Genomic DNA, 20,258 nt, shown 5'->3' with positions numbered 1-20,258 from the left:
GCTGAGCCATCTCTCCAGCCCTTATTTGTATTGTATTGCTTTTTAAAAGTTACAAGAGTAGGGGCTGGAGAGATGGCTCCGTGGTTAAGAGTATTGGCCAAGGCTTTTTTTGGGAAAAGCCAGATTTGATTTTCAGCATCCACATGGTTGTTCATGACTGTGTGTACCACCAGTTTTATTTCTTTACTCATACATTTGTTTGTTTGTTTGTTTGTTTGTTTGTTTGTCTCCGCATTGGTGTTGGGCCTCTGTGAATGGTTGTTGGAGGGTATCAGATCCCCTGGAACTGGAGTTACAGATATCTGTGAACTACCATGTGAGTGCTGGAAATTGAACCCCATTCCTCTGGAAGAGTAGCCAATGCTCTTAACCACTAAGCCATCTCTCCATTCCCCAGCACCACTCCTCAACTCCTCCAGACCTCCCCACCCCTTTCTAGGGATGCCTTCTGGCCTCCATGGACGACACTAGGCACACAAATGGTACACAGACAAAATACCCATACAACAAGATAATAATTTACAACTTTAAAGGTAAAACTTACAAGTGTAGTGTGGTGATACAGGCCTTTGAGCACAGCACAAAGGAGACAAAGGCAGGGGGATCTCTGAGTCCAGCCAGTTCTATATGAACACCTGTTTTGCTTTTTAAAGTTTTTTTCATAAATGTAGGTAGAATAGGTGGTATGTGCTTTAATTTCTAGAGGAAAGGGGGTAGCATTACAGGACCCCTGTAATAAAAAGGCAGGTTGAGAGCTGGAAAGTTGGCTCGGTAGTTAAGAGCATTTACTACTCTTGCAGAGGACCCAAGTTCGGTTCCCAGCACCCACACGATGACTCGTAACAAACTGTAACTCCCGTCCCTTCAAGTGTCTTCAGCCTCTAGGCACACGGAAGGTGCACATACACACATATAGGTAAAACACATACGTGAAATTAAAAAAATCTCTCTTTCTCTCTCTCTCTCTCTCTCTCTCTCTCTCTCTCTCTCTCTCTCTCTCTCGCTCTGTGTGTGTCTGTGTGTGTGTGTGTGTGTGTGTGTGTGTGTGTGTGTGTGTGTAGCATTGGCTTTCCGGGATTAATTCGCTCTGAGACCACGCTGGCCTCAAATTTAGACATCTGCCTGTCTCAGTCTCCTGAATGTTGGGATTAAAGGCGTATGCCACCATGCTCGTCTACTCTTAAAACAAAACAAAGTCAGGTAGGCTACAGGGCAGCAGGGTTAGTGCCCACACGTTGTCTGTAGTCCGGGTAACTCACCCGAAGGGGTCTGTAAATAAGGACACTGCCTGCCTGGGTACCTGCATTCTCCGCCAGCAGCTTTGAAAGCCCAGATCCCAACCAACAGACCTTGGGCTCTCTGATCCCGCCATGCTGGAGCTCGTCGGACTACAAATCCCAGGAGGCCTGGGGTCTACAGCACTTGGGCCACCGGAGGGGCGGAGTTAAGCATGCGCTCAGAAGACTGGGTGGGCCCTGCGTGTTAGGGGTGGAACGAGGTAATGGGCGTGGGCTCAGAGAAGCGCGGGAAGTCCAGATTTTCGCGGCGGCGGCGGCGGCGGTGGCTGTGTGAATATGACGCTGGAACAGGAGCTTCGCCGTGAGTATTCTGGGGCGTACTTGTCGGGACGCAGGGTGTGGGTCGGGTCCTGGGTTAGACTTGATTCTCTCTTCCGGCAGAGCTGAGCAAGGCGAAGGCCAGGGCCCAGAGGAATGGACAGCTGTGCGAGGAGGCGGTCTGCTGCCACCAGCTGGGGGAGCTGCTAGCTAGCCACGGTGAGCCGGAGTGGTGAGAGGGAGGGCTGGCGGCAGGGGACTGACTGAGTGATGGCGCACCTTGAGCCCCCCACGCCCCTCTTCCGGCAGGTCGCTTCCAGGAAGCTTTAGAGGAGCACCAGCAGGAGCTACATCTGCTAGAGAGTGTCCAGGACACCCTAGGCTGCGCTGTGGCCCACCGCAAGATCGGAGAGCGGCTGGCTGAAATGGAGAACTACTCTGCTGCTCTGAAGGTACAGAGCCTTCACTTCTTGTTGAGGAGTGAGGACTAGTATACAAATAGTATTCAGCGACAACTGACACGGCAGGCAGTCACACCCTTATGCTTACTCGGGGCGCTGCCCGGCTCTTGACTCGGGGATGAATGAGTTTGTGACAACTGAAGAGAAGACTCGGGACCCACTGCTATGGCAAGCAACACTCCAGGCAGCCCTTAGTGGTCTCCCATGACAACACTGCTACATAGACAGTCCTTTGCACAGGAAAGATAGGACATGGGTGTAGCCAACTCTGTTGAATTTTGGGAAACAGAAGGTTCTCTTTCATAAGAGTAGCTTCCTCTGGTACTTCAAATGCTTTTTCTTCTCTCTTTTTTTTAAAGATTTATTTATTATATATAAGTACACTGTGGCTGTCGGATCCCATTACAGATGGTTGTGAGCCACGTGTGGTTGCTGGGATTTGAACTCAGGACCTCTGGAAGAACAATCCGTGCTCTTAACCACTGAGCCATCTCTCCAGCCCACGCTTTTTTTTTCTACACTAGCACCAGCATCTCTACCTGGATCTAGCTGGTTCCCTGTCCAACCACACTGAATTGCAGAGAGCCTGGGCCACCATTGGCCGCACCCATCTGGATGTATATGACCACTGCCAATCAAGAGATTCCTTGCTGCAGGCACAGGCTGCCTTTGAGAAGAGTTTGGCTATTGTGGATGAGAAACTAGAGGGTGGGTGCCCTTTCCCTGGATTTTCCCTCCCCATATCCTGCATTCTAGGTCCTCCCTTTCCAAGGCCTGAGTTGCTCACCAGCTTGAACCTGTGAGACATCTGCCCCTTCCCTGTATACTCTATCTGCAGCAGACTCCTGGCTCACTCAATAAGAGATGGAAAAAGGGTGGGATAAAGGGAAAACCCCATACCCAGAGGAGGCAATTGAGTCCCTAAAGCTCTTGCTTTCCAGGGATGCTGACCCAGCGGGAACTGAGTGAGATGAGGACCCGTCTCTACCTCAATCTGGGCCTCACCTGTGAGAGCCTGCAGCAGACAGCCCAGTGCAACAACTACTTCAAAAAGAGCATCTTTCTCGCTGAGTGAGGAGGAGGGAGCGGGTGGTCGCCTGGGATCCTTCTGAGAGGGCAGCTTGCCTAAGTTGTTCGTTTGCCATGTACATTTATGCTGCAGGCTGAGGAGAAGAAGATATAGGCCTGAAACCATAGCATGGTAGAGCCCAGGGTCTGTGTGGTGTCTGTAGCCGTAACTGGTTGAACATCAACAATATCATAGGCATTTCAGGGTCCACTGTTCCAAGGCTGGTGGACACTGGACACTCTGAGCTCCTGTTACCTCATCCTCCACAGGCAGAACCATCTGTATGAAGATCTGTTCCGGGCCCGATACAACCTGGGTGCCATCCACTGGCGCGGAGGGCAGCACTCTCAGGCCATGCGCTGCTTGGAGGGGGCCCGGGAATGTGCACGTGCCATGAAGATGAGATTCATGGAAAGCGAATGTTGCATGCTAGTGTCTCAGGTACCTCTCCTTTCATTGTCCGCTTGGGCCTGGGCCTTAGTGAGTCTACAGGTCTTAGTTTTTCCCCCTCTTTCTAGGTGCTCCAAGATCTGGGGGACTTTCTGGCTGCCAAACGAGCCCTGAAGAAGGCCTATAGGTTGGGCTCTCAGAAGCCTAACCAGAGAGTGGCTATCTGTCAGAGTCTCAAGTATGGTGAGGCTGCATGGGGTCCCTGAACTGAGAGCCCTAGGGGTCGGAGAAGGGCTCTGCCCTCCCAGCAGGAGACACCCAGCTTCTTGGGGATGTGGCAATGTGGGCATGAGCCTCTGACAGCAAGGGTAGATTTCTGTCAGTTGAAGACCCTTGCTTTTGTCTAAGCCTGCTGCACAGGGTGTGGAGGACACTAGAGGGTGTGGAAGAAACTGACTGGACCTTTGTCCCAAGACAGCATTAGCAAATGGGAGCACAGGTGTCATACTGTGTCCCAGAGACTGACAGTGACAGTCACTAGTGTTCAGATCTTCAGACCAAGCACTGTTCTAGGCTGCCAGGCATACTTACCCTTCTAACCTTCAGAAGTTCCTAGTGGTCAATATCCCCACTACCTACTCTGACCAATGGTCACGCTGAGCCATTTCCCTGGCTCTCAGGCCGCTGCCTGAGGGAATATGGCTGGTGGGGGTAGGCTGTGCTTGGGGCCCTATGCTGTATGACACCCCCCTCACTCGAGATTCTTTTTGGCAGTATTGGCCGTGGTCCGGCTGCAGCAGCAGCTGCAAGAGGCTGAGGGCAATGATCTTCAAGGTGCCATGGCTATCTGTGAACAGTTGGGGGACCTTTTCTCCAAAGCCGATGACTTCCCCAAGGCATCTGAGGCTTACCAGAAGCAGGTGAGTGCTCCCCTCCTCCACAGGGTGGGAGGACAGTGGCAGCAGCACACAAGAGGGTCTGAGGCTTACTGTTCTGGCTTCTTTTTTTTTTTTTTTTTTTTTTCTTTTTTCTTTTTTCTTTTTTTTGGAGCTGGGGACTGAACCCAGGGCCTTGTGCTTGCTAGGCAAGCGTTCTACCACTGAGCTAAATCCCTAACCCCCCTGTGCTGGCTTCTTAGCTGCACTTTGCTGAGCTGCTGAACAGACCGGACCTCGAGCTGGCTGTCATCCACGAATCCCTGGCCACCACGCTGGGAGACATGAAGGATTACCACAAGGCTGTACACCACTATGAAGAGGAACTGAGGCTACGCAAAGGCAATGCCCTGGAGGTGACGTGCCCTCGTCCCCTCCGCACACACTGGTGCATTTTTATGCTTCTACCTTGAGCCCACCATTCTCCGGTAACGGGTGCAAGCGGATGCTTCCCCTAGAAAGGCTGTTCCTTCCAGGCACTATCATGGTCTGTCAACTGGGGACAGAGACAAAGCAGATCTTCCAGTTTCATATGAGCAGCTAAGGGAAACCAGCTTATGGCTGTGGGCAGCTGGAGATGATAGGCAGCCACCAACCTCGTGGCATTTCCCTCTCTGGTTCAGGAAGCTAAGACTTGGTTCAACATTGGACTGGCCCGTGAGGAAGCTGGAGATGCATATGAGCTGCTAGCTCCATGCTTCCAGAAGGCTTTCGGCTGTGCTCAGCAGGCCCAGCGGTACCAACTGCAGGTATGAGAGCCCATCCCACCAGCACCGGATCCCCAGATAAATCTAGCTTTCACTTTTCCTGGCTTTCGACCTTAAGATCTTACTCTCAACCTAACTACCCCTGGCCCGTTTTGTATTTTCATTTTTTCTTTTCTTTTCTTTTTATTTTATTTATTATATATATATATATATATATATATATATATATATATATATATATATGTACACTGTAGCTGTCTTCAGATACACCAGAAGAGGGCATCAGATCTCTTTACAGATGGTTGTGAGCCACCATGTGGTTGCTGGGAATTGAACTCATGACCTCTGGAAGAGCAGTCGGGTACTCTTAACAGCTGAGCCATCTCTCCGGCCCCCTTGTATTTTCATTTTGAGACGGGTCTCAGGCTGGAGAGATGGCTCAGCGGTTAAGAGCACTGACTGCTCTTCCAAAGGTCCTGAGTTCAAATCCCAACGAGCACAGGATGGCTCACAACCATCTGGAATGAGATCCAATGTCCTCTTCTGATGTGTCCGAAGACAGCTATAGTTTACTCATATATATTAAATAAATAAATCCTTTTTTAAAAAAACGAGACAGAGTCTCACTAAGTTGCCCAAGCTAACCCCGAAGTTAAAATTCTTGTGCCTCAACCTGTTTTGCCTTACATTAACTGCTCTTCGTGGTCCTGCTTGTTCCTCAACTGGACATCTCTGCTCCCCAGAGGCAGATCTTACAGCATCTTTACACTGTGCAACTGAAGTTGCAGCCCCAAGAAGCCCGTGACACTGAAATCAGACTGCAGGAGCTGAGTATGGCAAAAGACACAGAGGAAGAGGAGGAAGAAGAGGAGGAGGAAGAGGAAGAAGCCAGTGAGGCCCTGGAGACCAGTGAAATGGAGCTCTCAGAGAGCGGTGAGGGCCACGTGCTGCCTTGCATGGTGGGTGGGGCTGGGTGCACTTGCCCTTTCTGCCTGCTTCTGCTCTGGGATGACGGCTGGGATGGGCTGGTGTGTGCTGGAGATGTGTCTTTATGGAGCCTGCGGAGGACCTCGGGGTGACAGTGCTACAGTTAGGTGGCAGTGCATGGAGGAGGCACGGCATGTATACAGAGCATGGGACGATAGTGATTGGGAGCTCCCTGTGGAAAGAACTGGTCAGGGGCGGAGTGGGCGTCAGACACAAGGGTTCTTTCTGTCTGACCACTACCCGGCTGAAAGTCAGTTGTTTGGGTCAAAGCCTAAGGAGATGGTCCTGGCAGGGTGAGATTGTATGTCCTGCACAGCCTTGAGGGTGACAGGCTGTGGTTGGGGCCATTGCTGTGCTTCACTTTTACGAGACTTGCCCAGCAGTTCTAGGAATGAAAGCGTCTTCCCTCTGGGACAAGGCAGGCCGGAAGCTGTGGAGCTGAGGGCTGATTCCCAGCACTGTGGTGGTCACGCAAGACCCAACTGTGAGGTCTGTGGCTTCGGTTCCTAGAAAAACCCTGACTTCAAGTGCGAACTTAGAAGACTGGAGACTCAGTTCCTGGGGAGTCAGGCCATGTCTTAGAGGATGAGAGAGGTCGAGTATTGGTTTTTCAGTGTTATGAGGGAGAAGAGAGAACCAGGTACTAAAACTTTAGGGAGTATCCTTCAGCTGGTGGTCACATCCATAAGAGAGAGCGGAGAGGAAGACAGAGAAAGGGCCAGTGGGAGCCAGGAGTGGGCATCAGGCCTGCATAAGAGCCTCTGAGAAGAATCACTGGTAATGGGAGAAGCCCAGAGGCCAGTACGACACAAGGTGACTGGCTAAGCAGGTGACTTACCCTCACAAGGGTGTTTGCTCAGAGGGAAAGTCTGTAATAAAGACTGATCTGCAGGACAGGCTCTGGGTATAGGCCAGCACATAATGAACAGGAATTGAGTGGACAATTCCTCTGAAGGAGGGGCTGAAGGGCAGTTGCTTCCTTTAGCGCCTGTGTATAATATAGTGGTGAAATAGAGATGGGCTATCCGGGAGGTTGTGACGCACCACCAGGAGGCTGAGGCAGGCAGTTCTGGGAGATGGAGGCCAGCATGGTCTACAGAGCAAGTTCCGAGACAGCCAGAGAAAGCCTGTTTTGAAAAGCCATAAACAAATGAGAAGCTGTCTTCTGGTGGAGCTGGGTTGGGCTGGGACTCAGCTTTGCTTTACCTGGCTACCGAGCTCACAGGCCCCAGAGTCTGCCTTCCTGCTTGTGGCCGCTCTGCCCCAGAGAGCTAGAACACCATAGGCTCGGGTCAGCAGACTTAACTCTTCTAGAGGATGATGCTGACGGCCTGTCTCAGCAGCTGGAGGAAGAGGAGGAGCTTCAGGGCTGTGTGGGGCGGCGGAAGATAAACAAGGTGAGGACCACATGCCCTCCCCGTTCCTGTAGCCCAGCGGCTCTATACCCAGCAATACCTCCGCCCCTCACACTTCTGCCCCATGTCGGGGCAGCTACACTTACAGTGGAACCGGCGCAATGACATGGGAGAGACCCTGTTGCACCGAGCTTGCATCGAAGGCCAACTGCGCCGTGTCCAGGATCTTGTGAAGCAGGTGGGTACAATCCCTGGAGAGATCATTGAACCCTTGCCTCCTCAGGGAGCTGTGGACCCAGCAGTATCTTCTTTATAGCTTTGTTTTTAAAAATAGAAGAGATGCCAAGTACCTGCCTAGCATTCCTGAGGTGGGTGAGTGAGCTGGCCCAGTTAGGGTGACAATGGCCGGCAGACTAAGTAAGTGAGCTGAGCTGGCCCAGTTAGTTAGGGTGACAATGGCCGGCAGACTGAGTGACTATGACAGTGTAGCCAGCTAGGCATCAAGAAGGGCAGGACATAGCCTCCTCTTCTTTGGTAACACCGAAAGAGGGAAAGAAGGCTATATCAAGGAGTAAATCTTTGAGGCCTACTCTGGGCGCTAGGCACAAATCAGCACTAGGACTAGGACTAGGACTAGGACCCATCTTCTTTCCTTGGCCCTAGGGCCATCCCCTGAATCCCCGAGACTACTGTGGCTGGACTCCTCTACATGAAGCTTGCAACTATGGACATCTTGGTGAGTAAGATCAGGCCAAGCCCAGGGCAGACATGTGCGACAGGGGGCAAGGATGAATGTTACTGGGATCTGAGTTCATGTGCTGACCCACCTCACCTCCCCAGAGATTGTGCGCTTCCTTCTGGACCATGGAGCAGCAGTGGATGACCCGGGTGGCCAGGGGTGTGATGGCATCACCCCCCTGCATGATGCCCTCAACTGTGGCCACTTTGAGGTAGCCGAGCTCCTCATTGAGCGAGGGGCGTCCGTAACTCTCCGCACCAGGAAGGTGAGTCGGGGCACGGGCCGGGAGGACAGGGACTCGATAGTCTGTCGTTCCTCTGCTCAACTGAGTGCCACTCAGGGCCTCAGCCCACTGGAGACACTGCAGCAGTGGGTGAAGCTGTACTTCAGGGATCTTGACCTTGAGACAAGACAGAAGGCCGCATCCATGGAGAGGAGGCTCCAGATGGCCTCCTCAGGCCAAGGTAAACAGAGCCAGGGCCTCCTCTATCTCTCCTGTTCCTAGCCCTAAAAGTGAGGTCCTATCTCATGATTTATTCTCTCTTCTTCAGCTTCCCACAGCTCCCCTGCCCTCCAGACCATTCCAAATAATCATCTCTTCGACCCTGAGACCTCTCCTCCCTCAAGCCCCTGTCCAAAACCCCCCTCGTATACTCCTAGACCTCCAGAGGCCTCTCCAGCCCCTGCTAAGGTCTTTCTGGAGGAAACTGTGTCTGCAGTGTGCAGACCTCGAAAGAACAGGCACAGGCCAGCCAGCAGCAGTAGCAGCTCGGAGGACGATGACGACAACACAAACCCCTGCAGGCCATCTCAGAAAAGACTGAGACACAGCACACAGCAGGGTGAAGCCAAGACACCTGACCCATCCAAAAGTAGAGAGACAGCCATTTCAAGCGCTTGCCGGGCTGCTTACCAAGCAGCCATCCGAGGCGTGGGGAGTGCCCAGAGCCGTCGCTTGGTACCTAGCCTGCCTCGGGGCTCAAATGAAGTCCCTGCCCCCAAAACAGCACTCATTCCTGAGGAGGAATTCCTGGCTGAGGAATGGCTGGAGGTAGATACACCTCTGACCCGCAGCAGCAGCAGCAGCAGGCCCAGTACCTCCATATCAGACTATGAGCGATGCCCTGCAAGGCCCCGGACTCGTGCCAAGCAGAGTCGCCCAGCAAGTCTTGATGGTTGGTGTACACGGACTAAAGCAGCAGATGCCAGCTTGACTGCAGAGCCTACGGAGAACTCCAGCATGCCAAGGACCACAGGACCCAACAAAGAAAATTGTGCAGCAGGCCAGCCTTTGGTGGGTGCACATGCAGTCTTTTAGCATGAGACAGGTGTAGGTGGAGACTGCTGTTTTCTGACTGTCCCCTCCCTCTGTCCTTACCTGCTAGCTTCTGGTCCAGCCCCCTCCTATCCGGGTTCGAGTTCAAATTCAGGACAACCTTTTCCTCATCCCCGTCCCACACAGGTAAGGCAAGTGCTCTCCCCTGTCCTCAGTCACCCTTCCTTCTGTCTGTCAAGCGGCTCTGCCTGGGGTAACAGCAGTTCAGTACACAGTACCCTTACGTGCATGTCAGGAGGGGATGTGTGAGAAGGACTCCCTTGGACTTGGCACTCTACTCCCTAGAGCCCCAGGGAGCCCTGCACAGGCTCAAGCAGGCATCCTCAGCACAGCCTAGGAAGGTTCTATGGGCCTTAGAGTTGGCCAGAAGAGCAGATAGTCTGCCTTTAATCCCAGTACTCAGGAGGCAGAAGCAAGCAGATGTCTGTAAGTTCGAGGTCAAACTGGTCTACATAGCAAGTTCCAGGACAGCCAGGACTACACAAAAACCCTGTCGTGGGGGGTTTGGGGGAGGCTAGTTTTCCAGAGGAGAGGTGCAGAGGTGGGGAGCACCAGGTGAATGAGGTGGAGATCTCAAAGCACCAAAGCAGGACCCCAGTGCATCTGAGCTCAGGACGCCATTCTCTTTGGCAGCGATGTCCATTCTGTGGCTTGGCTAGCAGAGCAAGCGGCCCAGCGCTACTTCCAAACTTGCGGGCTACTCCCAAGGCTCACCCTACGGAAGGATGGAGCACTACTGGCCCCACAGGACCCCATCCCTGATGTGCTGCAAAGTAACGACGAGGTGAGCAGCAGCAGGGCCGCGGCCACGGGCACAGGCTACCTCTGTCTGCCAGGCACTGCTGCTCACCAGATGTACACTCTAGGTGATGGCTGAAGTAACGTCATGGGACCTTCCTCCACTAAAGGACCGCTACCGTAGGGCCTGCCAGAGCCTGGGGCAAGGTGAGCATACGCAGGAAGAGCTGGGCATGCAGTCCCCGTCTACCCTGCACATACCCATGTCTGAGGAAACCTCTCCTCTAAGCCTTATACCTGTTACCCACCCGTGAGAGACAGGTAGGAGTCCTGAGATCATGGGCCTTTGGAAAGACAGTTCCTAAAGCAACCTAAGCTGTAGGGGTAAAGCCCAAGAAGGAGTCTGAGGGGGGCTGGAGGTCACCAGGAGCTGGTGACTGGAAGGCGTAAGTGTGGCTGAAGGAACTAAACACCACCACCCCACTCACCCCCCACCGGCAAGACTTATATGCAAGCCCCCTGCATGGTACTAAATCCAAGGGTTTTAGGAATGGGCGCTCAGTATTACTGCCTGGACCGTTTTACTTTGCCTGCAGGATTCAGAGGGCAGGTGTAAGCTCTGGCCCTGGTGACCTGACCCTACATTTGTCTTCATAGGGGAGCACCAGCAAGTGCTGCAGGCCATGGAGCACCAGAGTTCGAGCCCTTCGTTTAGTGCCTGTTCTCTGGCCTTGTGCCAAGCCCAGCTCACACCCCTGCTGAGGGCCCTCAAGTTACACACAGCACTCCGGGAGCTACGCCTTTCTGGGAACCGACTGGGTGACCCATGTGCTACTGAGCTACTGGCTACCCTGGGCACCATGCCTAACCTGGTCCTCCTCGATCTCTCTTCCAATCACTTGGGCCCGGAAGGCCTGCGTCAGCTTGTTGAAGGCTCCTTGGGCCAGACTGCTTTCCAGGTAAAGACCCAGCGTACAGTGGGGTGACAGCTGCAGGGCATCCCTGTTCCCACTGAGCCACTCAATGGCGGAATGGTGCATCTGGGAGAGCTGGGCAGTGTGTGTCCCTGCAGACACCAGACTCTTTGTGGGGAGTCTGTGAGCTCAGTGCCCATCCCATATCTTCTCTAGAACGTGGAGGAACTAGACTTGAGTATGAATCCACTGGGAGATGGCTGTGCTCAGGCCCTGGCCTCCCTTCTGCGGACCTGCCCCGTGCTCAGGACCTTGCGTCTACAAGCCTGTGGTTTCAGCCCCAGCTTCTTCCTGAGCCACCAGGCTGCCCTGGGTAGTGCCTTCCAAGGTAAGATGGTCACTTAAGTGTATCCCCTGAGCCCAGTGTTGAGAAAACTCAAAACCTTGAACAGAGAGGTCCCAGGATATCAAGATCTGGCTGGCTTCTGAGGCAAGTGCCAGTTCCTATTAGGATTCAAGTATAGCTGGGGTTCCAGCAGAAATTGGTGCTTGACCAGCTTTGGCTGTTCTCAGAACTCATTCCAAACACACACACACACACACACACACACACACACACACACACACACATACACACACACCACACGTAGGGTTTCAGAGAGGTCATGTCTGCCCTCAGACTCCCTCTTTACCTGTGGCTTAAGTTTTCCACTTTCCTGAGCTGGTTTCATTGTGAGCCCACCTGATTCAGTACAGAGCACTGAGGGCTGGGACTGCCCGGCAGAGCCCAGCAGAGGGAGGGGCCTGGGATTAGGTAGCAGTGGTCAGAGCAGTGTCCTTACTTTCACTCAGAAGTGTCCTGGCCCAGAGCGTCATGTTACCAGCAGCCAGGAATATGGAATGGTAAAAACTGGGCTCAGGAGACTGGACAAGAGCCATTGCTCCTCAGTTTTCCCACAAAAAGCTCAGGGGTAGCAGTTTCTCTAAATGATTCACAGGGCTTCTGGGGTCAGAACTCTAGGGTGGGGAAAGGGCAGGGGGTACTGACTAGGTTGACAGAAGTTCCTCTGCTGTACAGATGCTGAGCACCTCAAGACCTTGTCCCTATCTTACAATACTCTCGGCGCTCCTGCCCTGGCAAGGGTGCTGCAGAGCTTACCCACCTGTACCCTCCTACATTTGGAGCTTAGCTCCGTGGCAGCCAGCAAGAGCAACTCGAGTCTCATAGAGCCTGTTATCAAATACTTGACCAAGGTATGAGGTGTGCAGTAGATTGCCAAACCCCAAGTCCTACAGCTGAAACCCTCTGCCAGGCTGTGCAGAGTCTGAGGGAAGGGCTAGGGGTTGGGAAGAACGCCCATGGACTCCTGGGTTACTTTCAGGCAAGTCCTAAGGGACACGCCAGGCCCCTGTGGTCTTTACAAGGCCTCTGTACCTATCCAGGAAGAGAGGTGTTTCCTTCTCCAAACAACTTTCTTGGTAGTGGGTCTCTGCTGGGTGGAAGGTGAATGGGAGCCCACTAGGCATGGCCTTTTGCCCTGTTCTTACGCCCAGGAAGGCTGTGCTCTGGCCCACCTAACCCTGTCTGCAAACTGCCTGAGTGACAAGGCTGTGAGAGAACTGAGCAGGTAACATACCATCCCTGAGCCACTGACTCTCCTGACATGAAGATGGGTCAGGTGGTGTCACCCCTTTCTGACGTCCACACTCACCGGGGACAGCTCTGGCAGGCATACTTACCTAAGTTTCTTGCCATGCCCCTGTGGTTTGAGAGCTTCCCACTCTGGCCTATCCTTTATTTTCCTAGGTAAAGCATTCCCTCCCCGCCCCTGATCCAGCCTTCGGCTGCCTTTCAAGACAGGAACTGTATAGAGCTAGCACTTCAGTCTTGCCTCTCTGTCTGGTCCTGGAGAGGTCCTGATGTCCCTGGCTCCCAGAGTCAGGGGTCTGACTGGGGCAGCCTTCCCTAGCACTAAGGCAAGGGCTTCCCTGCAAGCTCATCTCTTCACTTCCCGTGTCATTCTAGATGTCTCCCTAGCTGCCCCTCACTCACCTCTCTGGACCTGTCCGCCAACCCTGAGGTCAGCTGTGCCGGTCTGGAGGAGCTCCTGTCTGCCCTACAGGAGCGGCCCCAAGGCCTCAGCTTCTTTGACTTGTCAGGTAAGGGGTAGGAACAACAGGGGCTCCTGCTATGCCTCACCTAACTCAGGGCTTACTTTGCCATGAGCCAGACTCCACGAGGCTGTTGTGATGAAAGGCGGCAGTTTGTGGTATAACCAGGGCAAGGAGTGAGACTGACTGACTGCTGGCTCAGAGTAGCTCAGGAAGGGACCAGTATAGCTCATACCTATAACCTAGCACTAGAGGGTAAGGCAGACTGCCTCAAACATGGCCTGAGCTACATAGTAAAGCCCTCTCTCAAAATAACACCAACAACAAAACCAAAGGAGCTGGAGGAATGGTCAGCACTCAGGTTGGTCTTCCAGAGACCCTGTTTCAAACCTCAGCATCCACACAGCTCACAACCTCTGTAACTCCAGTTCCAGGGGATCTGAAGCTGCCTTCTGGCCTCTGCAGGCAGCCTGGTTTCACGTGGTACACAGATAACACATGCCAATGAAAATGAAACACGACACATAGAAGCAATTTAAAAATTCTATTTATTTTAGTTTTCCGAGACAAGGTTTCTGTATGTAGCTCTAGCTGTCCTGGAACCAGGCTGGCCTCAAACTCAGAGACTCACCTACCTCTTCCTCCTGAGTGCTGGAATTGAAGGTGTGTGCCACCACTGCCGAGTATATGAGGACACTTGCTCTCTGCAGACACCAACCAGATCCCATTACAGATGATTGTGAGCCACCATGTGGTTGCTGGAAATTGAACTCAGGACCTCTGGAAGAGCAGTCAATGCTCTTAACTACTGAGCCACCTCTCCAGTCCCCCAAAATAAAAATTTCAATGAAAATGAAAAGCATTAAGGGCCTTTCCACAGGTATACTTCGTCATTCCTTTTTAAAAGTTTTATTTGCGTTTATTTATTTATTTATTTATTTATTTTTTTTGGTTCTTTTTTTCGGAGCTGGGTACCGAACCTAGGGCCTTGCGCTTCCTAGGCAAGCGCTCTACCACTGAGCTAAATCCCCAACCCCGCGCTTATTTTTAAAAACTAATTTCTTTTATAAAAATTTAGGTTTTCCTGTATGTCTGTACACAATGTGTATGTCTGGCACCTCTAGCGCTGGAGTTTCTGGTGACTGAGTTACCATGTAGGGGCTGGAAACCCAACGAGGTCCTCTGCGAGAGCAGAGCTGTCAGCCGTCTCCAGATCCAGTTTACATTTATTTAACTCCTGTGGCACGATTTTTGTTTCTTCAGGTTTTTGTTGTGTTGTTTTGTTTTCAGACAGGGTTTCTCTGTGTATGCCTAGCAGCCCTGGAACTCACTGTGTAAACCAGAATGGCCTTGAACTCATAGAGATCTGCCTGCCTCTGATCCCTGATCGCTGGGGCTAACGGTGTGCGCCACCACCGCCCGGCTCTTTCTTTGGGATACCTTTTCTTCTGTGCAGACTCCTCTTTTGGCTAGGAACAGTTTGTTCCTCTTCAGTGAGCATCATCTTACTGAGGCAGGGGGAACTCATGGGTTAGTCCACCATGAACTCTGTAAGTTCAACAGTGTTCCTTTGGGGGTTGGGGATTTAGCTCAGTGGTAGAGCGCTTGCCTAGGAAGCGCAAGGCCCTGGGTTCGGTCCCCAGCTCCGAAAAAAAAGAAAAGAAAAAAAAAAAAAAAAAAAAAAAAAACAGTGTTCTTTTGCTTCGTGAATAGAGAGAATCTATACCCAAACCCTGTAAATTCATCAAAACCAGCACTCTGGGGGCCACTGGCTGACTGTCTGGCCTGGTGAAAATCTCCCAACTCCACCCTTATAGACCTCTGGAACAGCACTCTGCTTCTTTAAAGTGGCATTTTTCAGATACACATGCATGCCCTCACAGCCTAGGCTGCACCACAGGAATTCAAGATTTGAACCTCTTTTAGTCCTGGCTATTCTGGAACTCTGTAATGGTTCCTGTCTACCTGGAGAGTACTGAGATTAAAGGTGGGTGCCACCAGGGCAGGCATGATTTGGACCTCTTGATTTGCATATTGTGGGGTTTTCTGGGTCAAGAGAGCACATCATCATCACTTACAGGAGCCTTCTTTCCTCATTCTTGTGAGCCGGAAGCCACTCAAAATAATGCAAGCTCCACCAAAGGGGTGCTCGCTCTCTCAACCCCCCCGCCCCCCCCACCCCCCCCACACACACTCAGACAGTACCTACTAATAAGGTAACTTGTTCTGTTGCACTAAAGCATTCTCCACCTTAGAGGTGTACCTGATGGCCTGGCCTGGCTTTGCCTTGCCCATCTGAGATTTGAGAGTGGCAGGCTGTGCCCTTGGAGGATAAAGGCTGAACACAGGGGAGCTCCTGGGTTTCTCCTGTACCTTACCCCCTCCGTCCAACACATTGGTATTTCTGGTATCTGTGTCCTTTTATCCAGTTCCATGATATATGTATCCTTGAGCCTACTGGGATCTCTGGCTTGATGATCAAAGTCCTGGCATTCAGTAGCCTCCAGAGATCCATGGGCCCATGGTACAGATATATTGATTGAGTCCTTTTTATGATGGGACAAACCCAAACGTAGACTCTGAGGTACAACATGAGCACTATGCCTCCTGTGGGTGCGCAAGTTAAACCTACGTCCTCTCACCCCCACAGGCTGCTCCATTCAGGGGCCCCTGAACTCTGACCTCTGGGACAAGATCCTCTCGCAGTTGCAGGAGCTGCAGTTGTGCAGCAAAGACCTGACCACAAAAGACCGAGACACCCTGTGTCAGAGACTGCCGGCGGGTGCGTGCACACTGAACCAAGGTTCCAAGCTCTTCTTTAAATGCCTCTGACCCTGGCCCTGCCGTTTCTGCCAAAAAAAAGAAAAAAAAAAACCTTAATAAATTATGCTGCTATCTCATTCCTGTGGCTGACTACAAAAAGGGTGGGCGATGTGAGGCTTAAAAGCCTTGAGGGGCTGGGTTGGGGATTTGGCTCAGTGGTAGAGCGCTTGCCTAGCAAGCGCAAGGCCCTGGGTTCGGTCCCCAGCTCCGGGCGGGGGGGAAGCCTTGAGGGGCGGAGCTACTCCAGAGCGCAAGCTCAGGCAAAGAAGTTGAGTGCCGACCTACGGATTGGGCTTGCTATGTGCGTAGGCTCAAGTTGGAGAATGAGCGCCGAGCTGCCGATCGGGTTTCCCGGCAGGCGCAGGCGGAAAAAGCGAGCACCGAGCTTCTGTCGCCATCTCCGGGACTCCAAACGCCCCAGGTACACAGCGGCAGTGGGCGGGTCCCCTCCTTGTGGGAACCCTTGGGCTAGGTGTCTCGGTCCCTTCTCCTTTAGGGCTCTGCGGCCCTTGCCGCGCGGCCAGTGTCTCAGGCGATGGGCGCTGTCAGGTGGCTTTTCTGGTTCACAGCTCAGGTTCCCCTGACTGAGGGTACCCACCTTTCTTCTGTGACTCTGCCGGCTGTTCCTAGCTCCTGAGACCTCAGTAGCTCTGGCTCTTCATCAGGCCACTCCATCCCAGTTTGCCTACCTTCCCTGAACTTTTGTTTTCACCCCGTTTCAAATACTGAGGCGTTTCTGAGCTGGCTAAGGCATTGACACCAAGTCCTGATTAGACAGGACCTATCCCTGGCCCTGCCTCCACCACTCCTAGACTGCATCAACCAATAAGTTTGCCTTTATTCAGTATCTAGTATCTCCCACAGAGGGTAAAACCCACCTCCACACTTCCCCTCACACTCAGAAAGCCCTGGACACCTAGTTCTCAGTTAAGTTCCAATGGAAGGAGCTGCAACAGTGTTCCCCTGTGCCCAAGATGCTGCCCCAATTCTAACAGCTGCTCTTCCCTGCCCTAACCAAGGCTCCCATGGCACCCACACCCTTCAGTGTTCATCCTCAAAGCCTAACTGCCCTGTGACAGCCCTTTAGCATCCTGCGTTGTTCCTGTAGAGAGCAGGAAAGCTGTTCACAATGCTCCGATCCCCAGAGCCCAGTTCTTGAGGTATAAGGGGATCCTTGAGTTAGTGCTGGCTCTGCCTCCCAGGTCTCTTGTGCTGTAGCTGACAGGCCTGCAGGATGTTTCACGGGATCCCAGCTACTCCTGGTGTTGGAGGTGAGTGTAGCCTAAACTGGGAGGAAGTGAAGGGGCCCAGGCTTCCCCTGCTGCAGGGGCTGTTGGGAAAGGACCACACTGCTACCTTTATCCCATATCCATAGACCCTGGGGAGTGACTAGAGCCAGAGCTATTTATGGTAGAATTCTGAGGGCCCAGCCAACATGGCCAGAACCTCTGGCATCCTGAGCAACTCTGGGACTCCAACCCCAGGTTGTGAAGCATGTAAAAGACTTTTATTTGAACCAAATCATGGTTCTGTAAACAAACTACAGTCATCTTGATGGAGGTAGAGAGCTAAACCTAGCAATCTGTAGCCTCTCTGAAGCCACATTGGTAGGAGGTGAGGCAAGAGCCCCTATTCTGTAGCTTCCTTTGACCTCTATGGGACATGCCATGGGAGACATCGTCTTGGGACGTATGAAATGGGCCTGTCCTGGGGTCACCTTGTGATCCCTTGTCAGCTCTTCCTTGCTCTGTTGCAGCCCCTGGGAACAAGCCGGAGCTATACGAGGTAAGTAATAGATACTTACCTGGCCGTGCCACCACAAACACCATATGGCTGTCACCGGTTCTGTAATCACCCAGTGATGCTGACTGACTTGCCCACTTTTCCAACAGGAAGTAAAGTTGTACAAGAATGCCCGGGAGCGGGAGAAGTAAGTCAAGTGTCACACACATATGCAGCCAGCCAGCCTCTCAAACCCACCACCACAGCAGGGGAGGGGCTAGGGAGACAGTCCCTGAGGAATATCTTCCAGGGAGAGCTGGGCCGGGCTCTGCCATGGGTGGCTTTCTCTTAGGTATGACAACATGGCGGAGCTCTTTGCGGTGGTGAAAACGATGCAAGCGCTGGAGAAGGCATACATCAAGGACTGCGTCACCCCCAATGAGTGAGCAAGCCTGTGGCTTCAGACATTGATGGCCACCAGTCCTCAGAAGCACGTTTCTCCCTTCCACGAAGCTTGTGGGTTTAGCAGGCAGCACACAGGAGCCCGAGCTATGAGGGGTGTTCCTTGTTGCTGCCGGTTTCAGGGCGGGATCCTTTTGCAAGGGTGGGTACGGTTCTGAATTCGGAAGGCAAACTAGAGCCTTGGGCAGCCTAGTCTAAGGTATCACTGTCCAGTCTAGGTACCCGGGGTGGATGCTGATGCTTTGTCCACAGATGACAAGCGGGTTTGACTAGACCAGGAGCCGCCAGGTGGTAATGGAGGTCCGACACCTGGTCTAAGGCAAATGGAACAGACATCCGGCTCTTGTGCAGAGTTCCAGATCAGCCCACACAGATCCCCTGTTGTCATTCTATTTCTGTTATACCTCCCTGCTCTTGTGCAGAGCTCTCTTCCCACATAGACCCAACAGGAAGCCCTTGGCCCTCCTAGCCTACCATGAAAGCTGCTGCACCTAGAATTGTTCAGGGAGAGCACGATGAGCCAAGCTCGACCGTTCTCAGCCTCCAGAAGCAACCGGTCCCCTCTCTAGGTACACTGCAGCCTGCTCCAGGCTCCTGGTCCAGTACAAAGCTGCCTTCCGGCAGGTCCAAGGCTCAGAGATCAGCTCCATTGATGAATTTTGCCGAAAGTTCAGAGTGAGTTAGCAGGTCCTCTCTTCCATCCCCGCAGGAGAGGGTGTGGTGGGATGTGGTATGAGACCCTAGAGCCCTGGAGGCCCCATGATGCCCAGTACCCATGTCTGTTCTCCTCAGCTGGACTGCCCACTTGCTATGGAGCGGATCAAAGAGGACCGACCCATCACCATCAAGGACGACAAGGGCAATCTCAACCGCTGTATTGCGGACGTCGTCTCGGTGTGTCCCACAGCTCCTGGGAGGGCCCTGTGCGCATTAGAGGGAAGGGACTGCCGGCCTGTGTCAGTCATAAATATGTACTCTTGGGGTTTCTGGACCAAAGCAGTACCTTGGGAGAGATCATCTCAGCTGTGAGGAGGGTGAGAAGCATCCATGGAGCCTAAGGCCCACCTGAGTTCCTTCCCACAAAGGGGACCAGGATCTACTCTGGCAGGATGCTGGATTGAGGGAGTTGTGTAGGAATGCTTTCCAGGTTCCCAGATAACTCTCACAGTTGTCCCAAATGTGCATAGGCCCAGAAGGTCAGCTTAGGCAGGTCTTTGGTATAGCTCCCTCCCCCAAGCAGGAAGGAGCCCCAGTATGGGGTGTGGAGGAAAATGGGTGGGGCCCTGGCCCTTGTAATCGGCCTCTAAGCTATAAAGGGTCTCTGAACCCCAACTGAGTAGGAGATGCCTAATGCATATGCTCCTCCCAGCTCTTCATTACAGTCATGGACAAGCTGCGTCTGGAGATCCGCGCCATGGACGAGGTGCAGAAGTTGGGCAGGGAGCCCGGGCCTGGATGGAGGGGAGCAGAGCAAGGTACATAGGGTCTCACGAGGATAGCACTTGTGTCTGTAGATCCAGCCAGACCTGCGGGAGCTAATGGAGACCATGCACAGAATGAGCCACCTGCCTCCAGACTTTGAGGGCCGCCAAACAGTCAGCCAGTGGTGAGTGGCTTTCTTGGGCAGACTGAGCCTCATGGTGACATCACAGTCCCACTCCTCATACACTCTTGTGCCTGTGCCCCTAGGCTGCAGACCCTGAGTGGTATGTCGGCCTCTGATGAGCTAGATGACTCCCAAGTTCGCCAGATGCTCTTCGATCTGGAGTCAGCTTACAATGCCTTCAACCGCTTCCTACACTCCTGAGTGTCATCGAGGCAAGAAAGAGACTGATGGAGATGTGACGCCTCAGCTCCCTGTGTCTACACCTGTCCCACATGTCTATATTGTCAGGACATTGCCCACAATAAAGATCTCTCTAACCTTCCTGCTATGAGCAGTTATGCTGAGC

At 52.8% G+C, this 20,258-nt stretch overlaps 2 protein-coding genes across 11 annotated transcripts; both read left to right on the top strand.

The window, feature by feature from the left end:
- The first annotated feature begins 1,510 nt into the window (after window positions 1–1,510).
- Tonsl (tonsoku-like, DNA repair protein) lies at window positions 1,511–16,200 on the top strand. 10 transcript variants are annotated; one of them, NM_001130572.1, is given in 26 exon segments: window positions 1,511–1,599; window positions 1,680–1,775; window positions 1,866–2,008; window positions 2,542–2,725; window positions 2,959–3,088; window positions 3,356–3,527; window positions 3,605–3,719; window positions 4,251–4,396; window positions 4,615–4,767; window positions 5,035–5,160; window positions 5,862–6,051; window positions 7,420–7,502; window positions 7,609–7,698; window positions 8,124–8,196; window positions 8,301–8,464; window positions 8,540–8,663; window positions 8,751–9,493; window positions 9,585–9,661; window positions 10,169–10,319; window positions 10,402–10,480; window positions 10,931–11,232; window positions 11,404–11,575; window positions 12,266–12,441; window positions 12,742–12,815; window positions 13,214–13,347; window positions 15,950–16,200. In NM_001130572.1, coding segments are annotated over 26 exon segments (4,104 nt in total). In that variant the 5' UTR covers window positions 1,511–1,574; the 3' UTR covers window positions 16,132–16,200.
- A 209-nt stretch (window positions 16,201–16,409) lies between these two features.
- Window positions 16,410–20,258, top strand: Vps28 (VPS28 subunit of ESCRT-I). Its single transcript, NM_001130492.1, has 10 exons — window positions 16,410–16,543; window positions 17,325–17,393; window positions 17,879–17,907; window positions 18,015–18,052; window positions 18,197–18,286; window positions 18,876–18,981; window positions 19,099–19,200; window positions 19,676–19,729; window positions 19,821–19,912; window positions 19,996–20,258. Exons 2-10 carry the CDS (start codon window positions 17,357–17,359, stop codon window positions 20,111–20,113), a joined length of 666 nt encoding a protein of 221 aa, NP_001123964.1. The 5' UTR covers window positions 16,410–16,543; window positions 17,325–17,356; the 3' UTR covers window positions 20,114–20,258.

This window comes from Rattus norvegicus, chromosome 7, assembly GCF_021556685.1.
Source record: "Rattus norvegicus strain SHRSP/BbbUtx chromosome 7, alternate assembly SHRSP_T2T, whole genome shotgun sequence".
Classification (NCBI taxonomy): Eukaryota; Metazoa; Chordata; class Mammalia; order Rodentia; family Muridae; genus Rattus; species Rattus norvegicus.
Note: the sequence above shows the minus strand (reverse complement) of the source record. Positions and strands in the feature narration are given on the sequence as shown.

What these genes read in the sequence shown, in the direction of transcription:
- Tonsl (XM_087558513.1), top strand. Translation starts at nt 1,575, where the DNA reads ATGACGCTGGAACAGGAGCTTCGCC. An exon ending in AAGAGCATCTTTCTCGCTGA is followed by an intron (nt 3,089 to 3,355) that starts GTGAGGAGGAGG and finishes CATCCTCCACAG; the next exon opens with GCAGAACCATCTGTATGAAG. An exon ending in TGCTGCAAAGTAACGACGAG is followed by an intron (nt 10,320 to 10,401) that starts GTGAGCAGCAGC and finishes TGTACACTCTAG; the next exon opens with GTGATGGCTGAAGTAACGTC.
- Vps28 (NM_001130492.1), top strand. Translation starts at nt 17,357, where the DNA reads ATGTTTCACGGGATCCCAGCTACTCCTGGTGTTGGAG. An exon ending in AATGCCCGGGAGCGGGAGAA is followed by an intron (nt 18,053 to 18,196) that starts GTAAGTCAAGTG and finishes GCTTTCTCTTAG; the next exon opens with GTATGACAACATGGCGGAGC. An exon ending in GACTGCGTCACCCCCAATGA is followed by an intron (nt 18,287 to 18,875) that starts GTGAGCAAGCCT and finishes TCCCCTCTCTAG; the next exon opens with GTACACTGCAGCCTGCTCCA.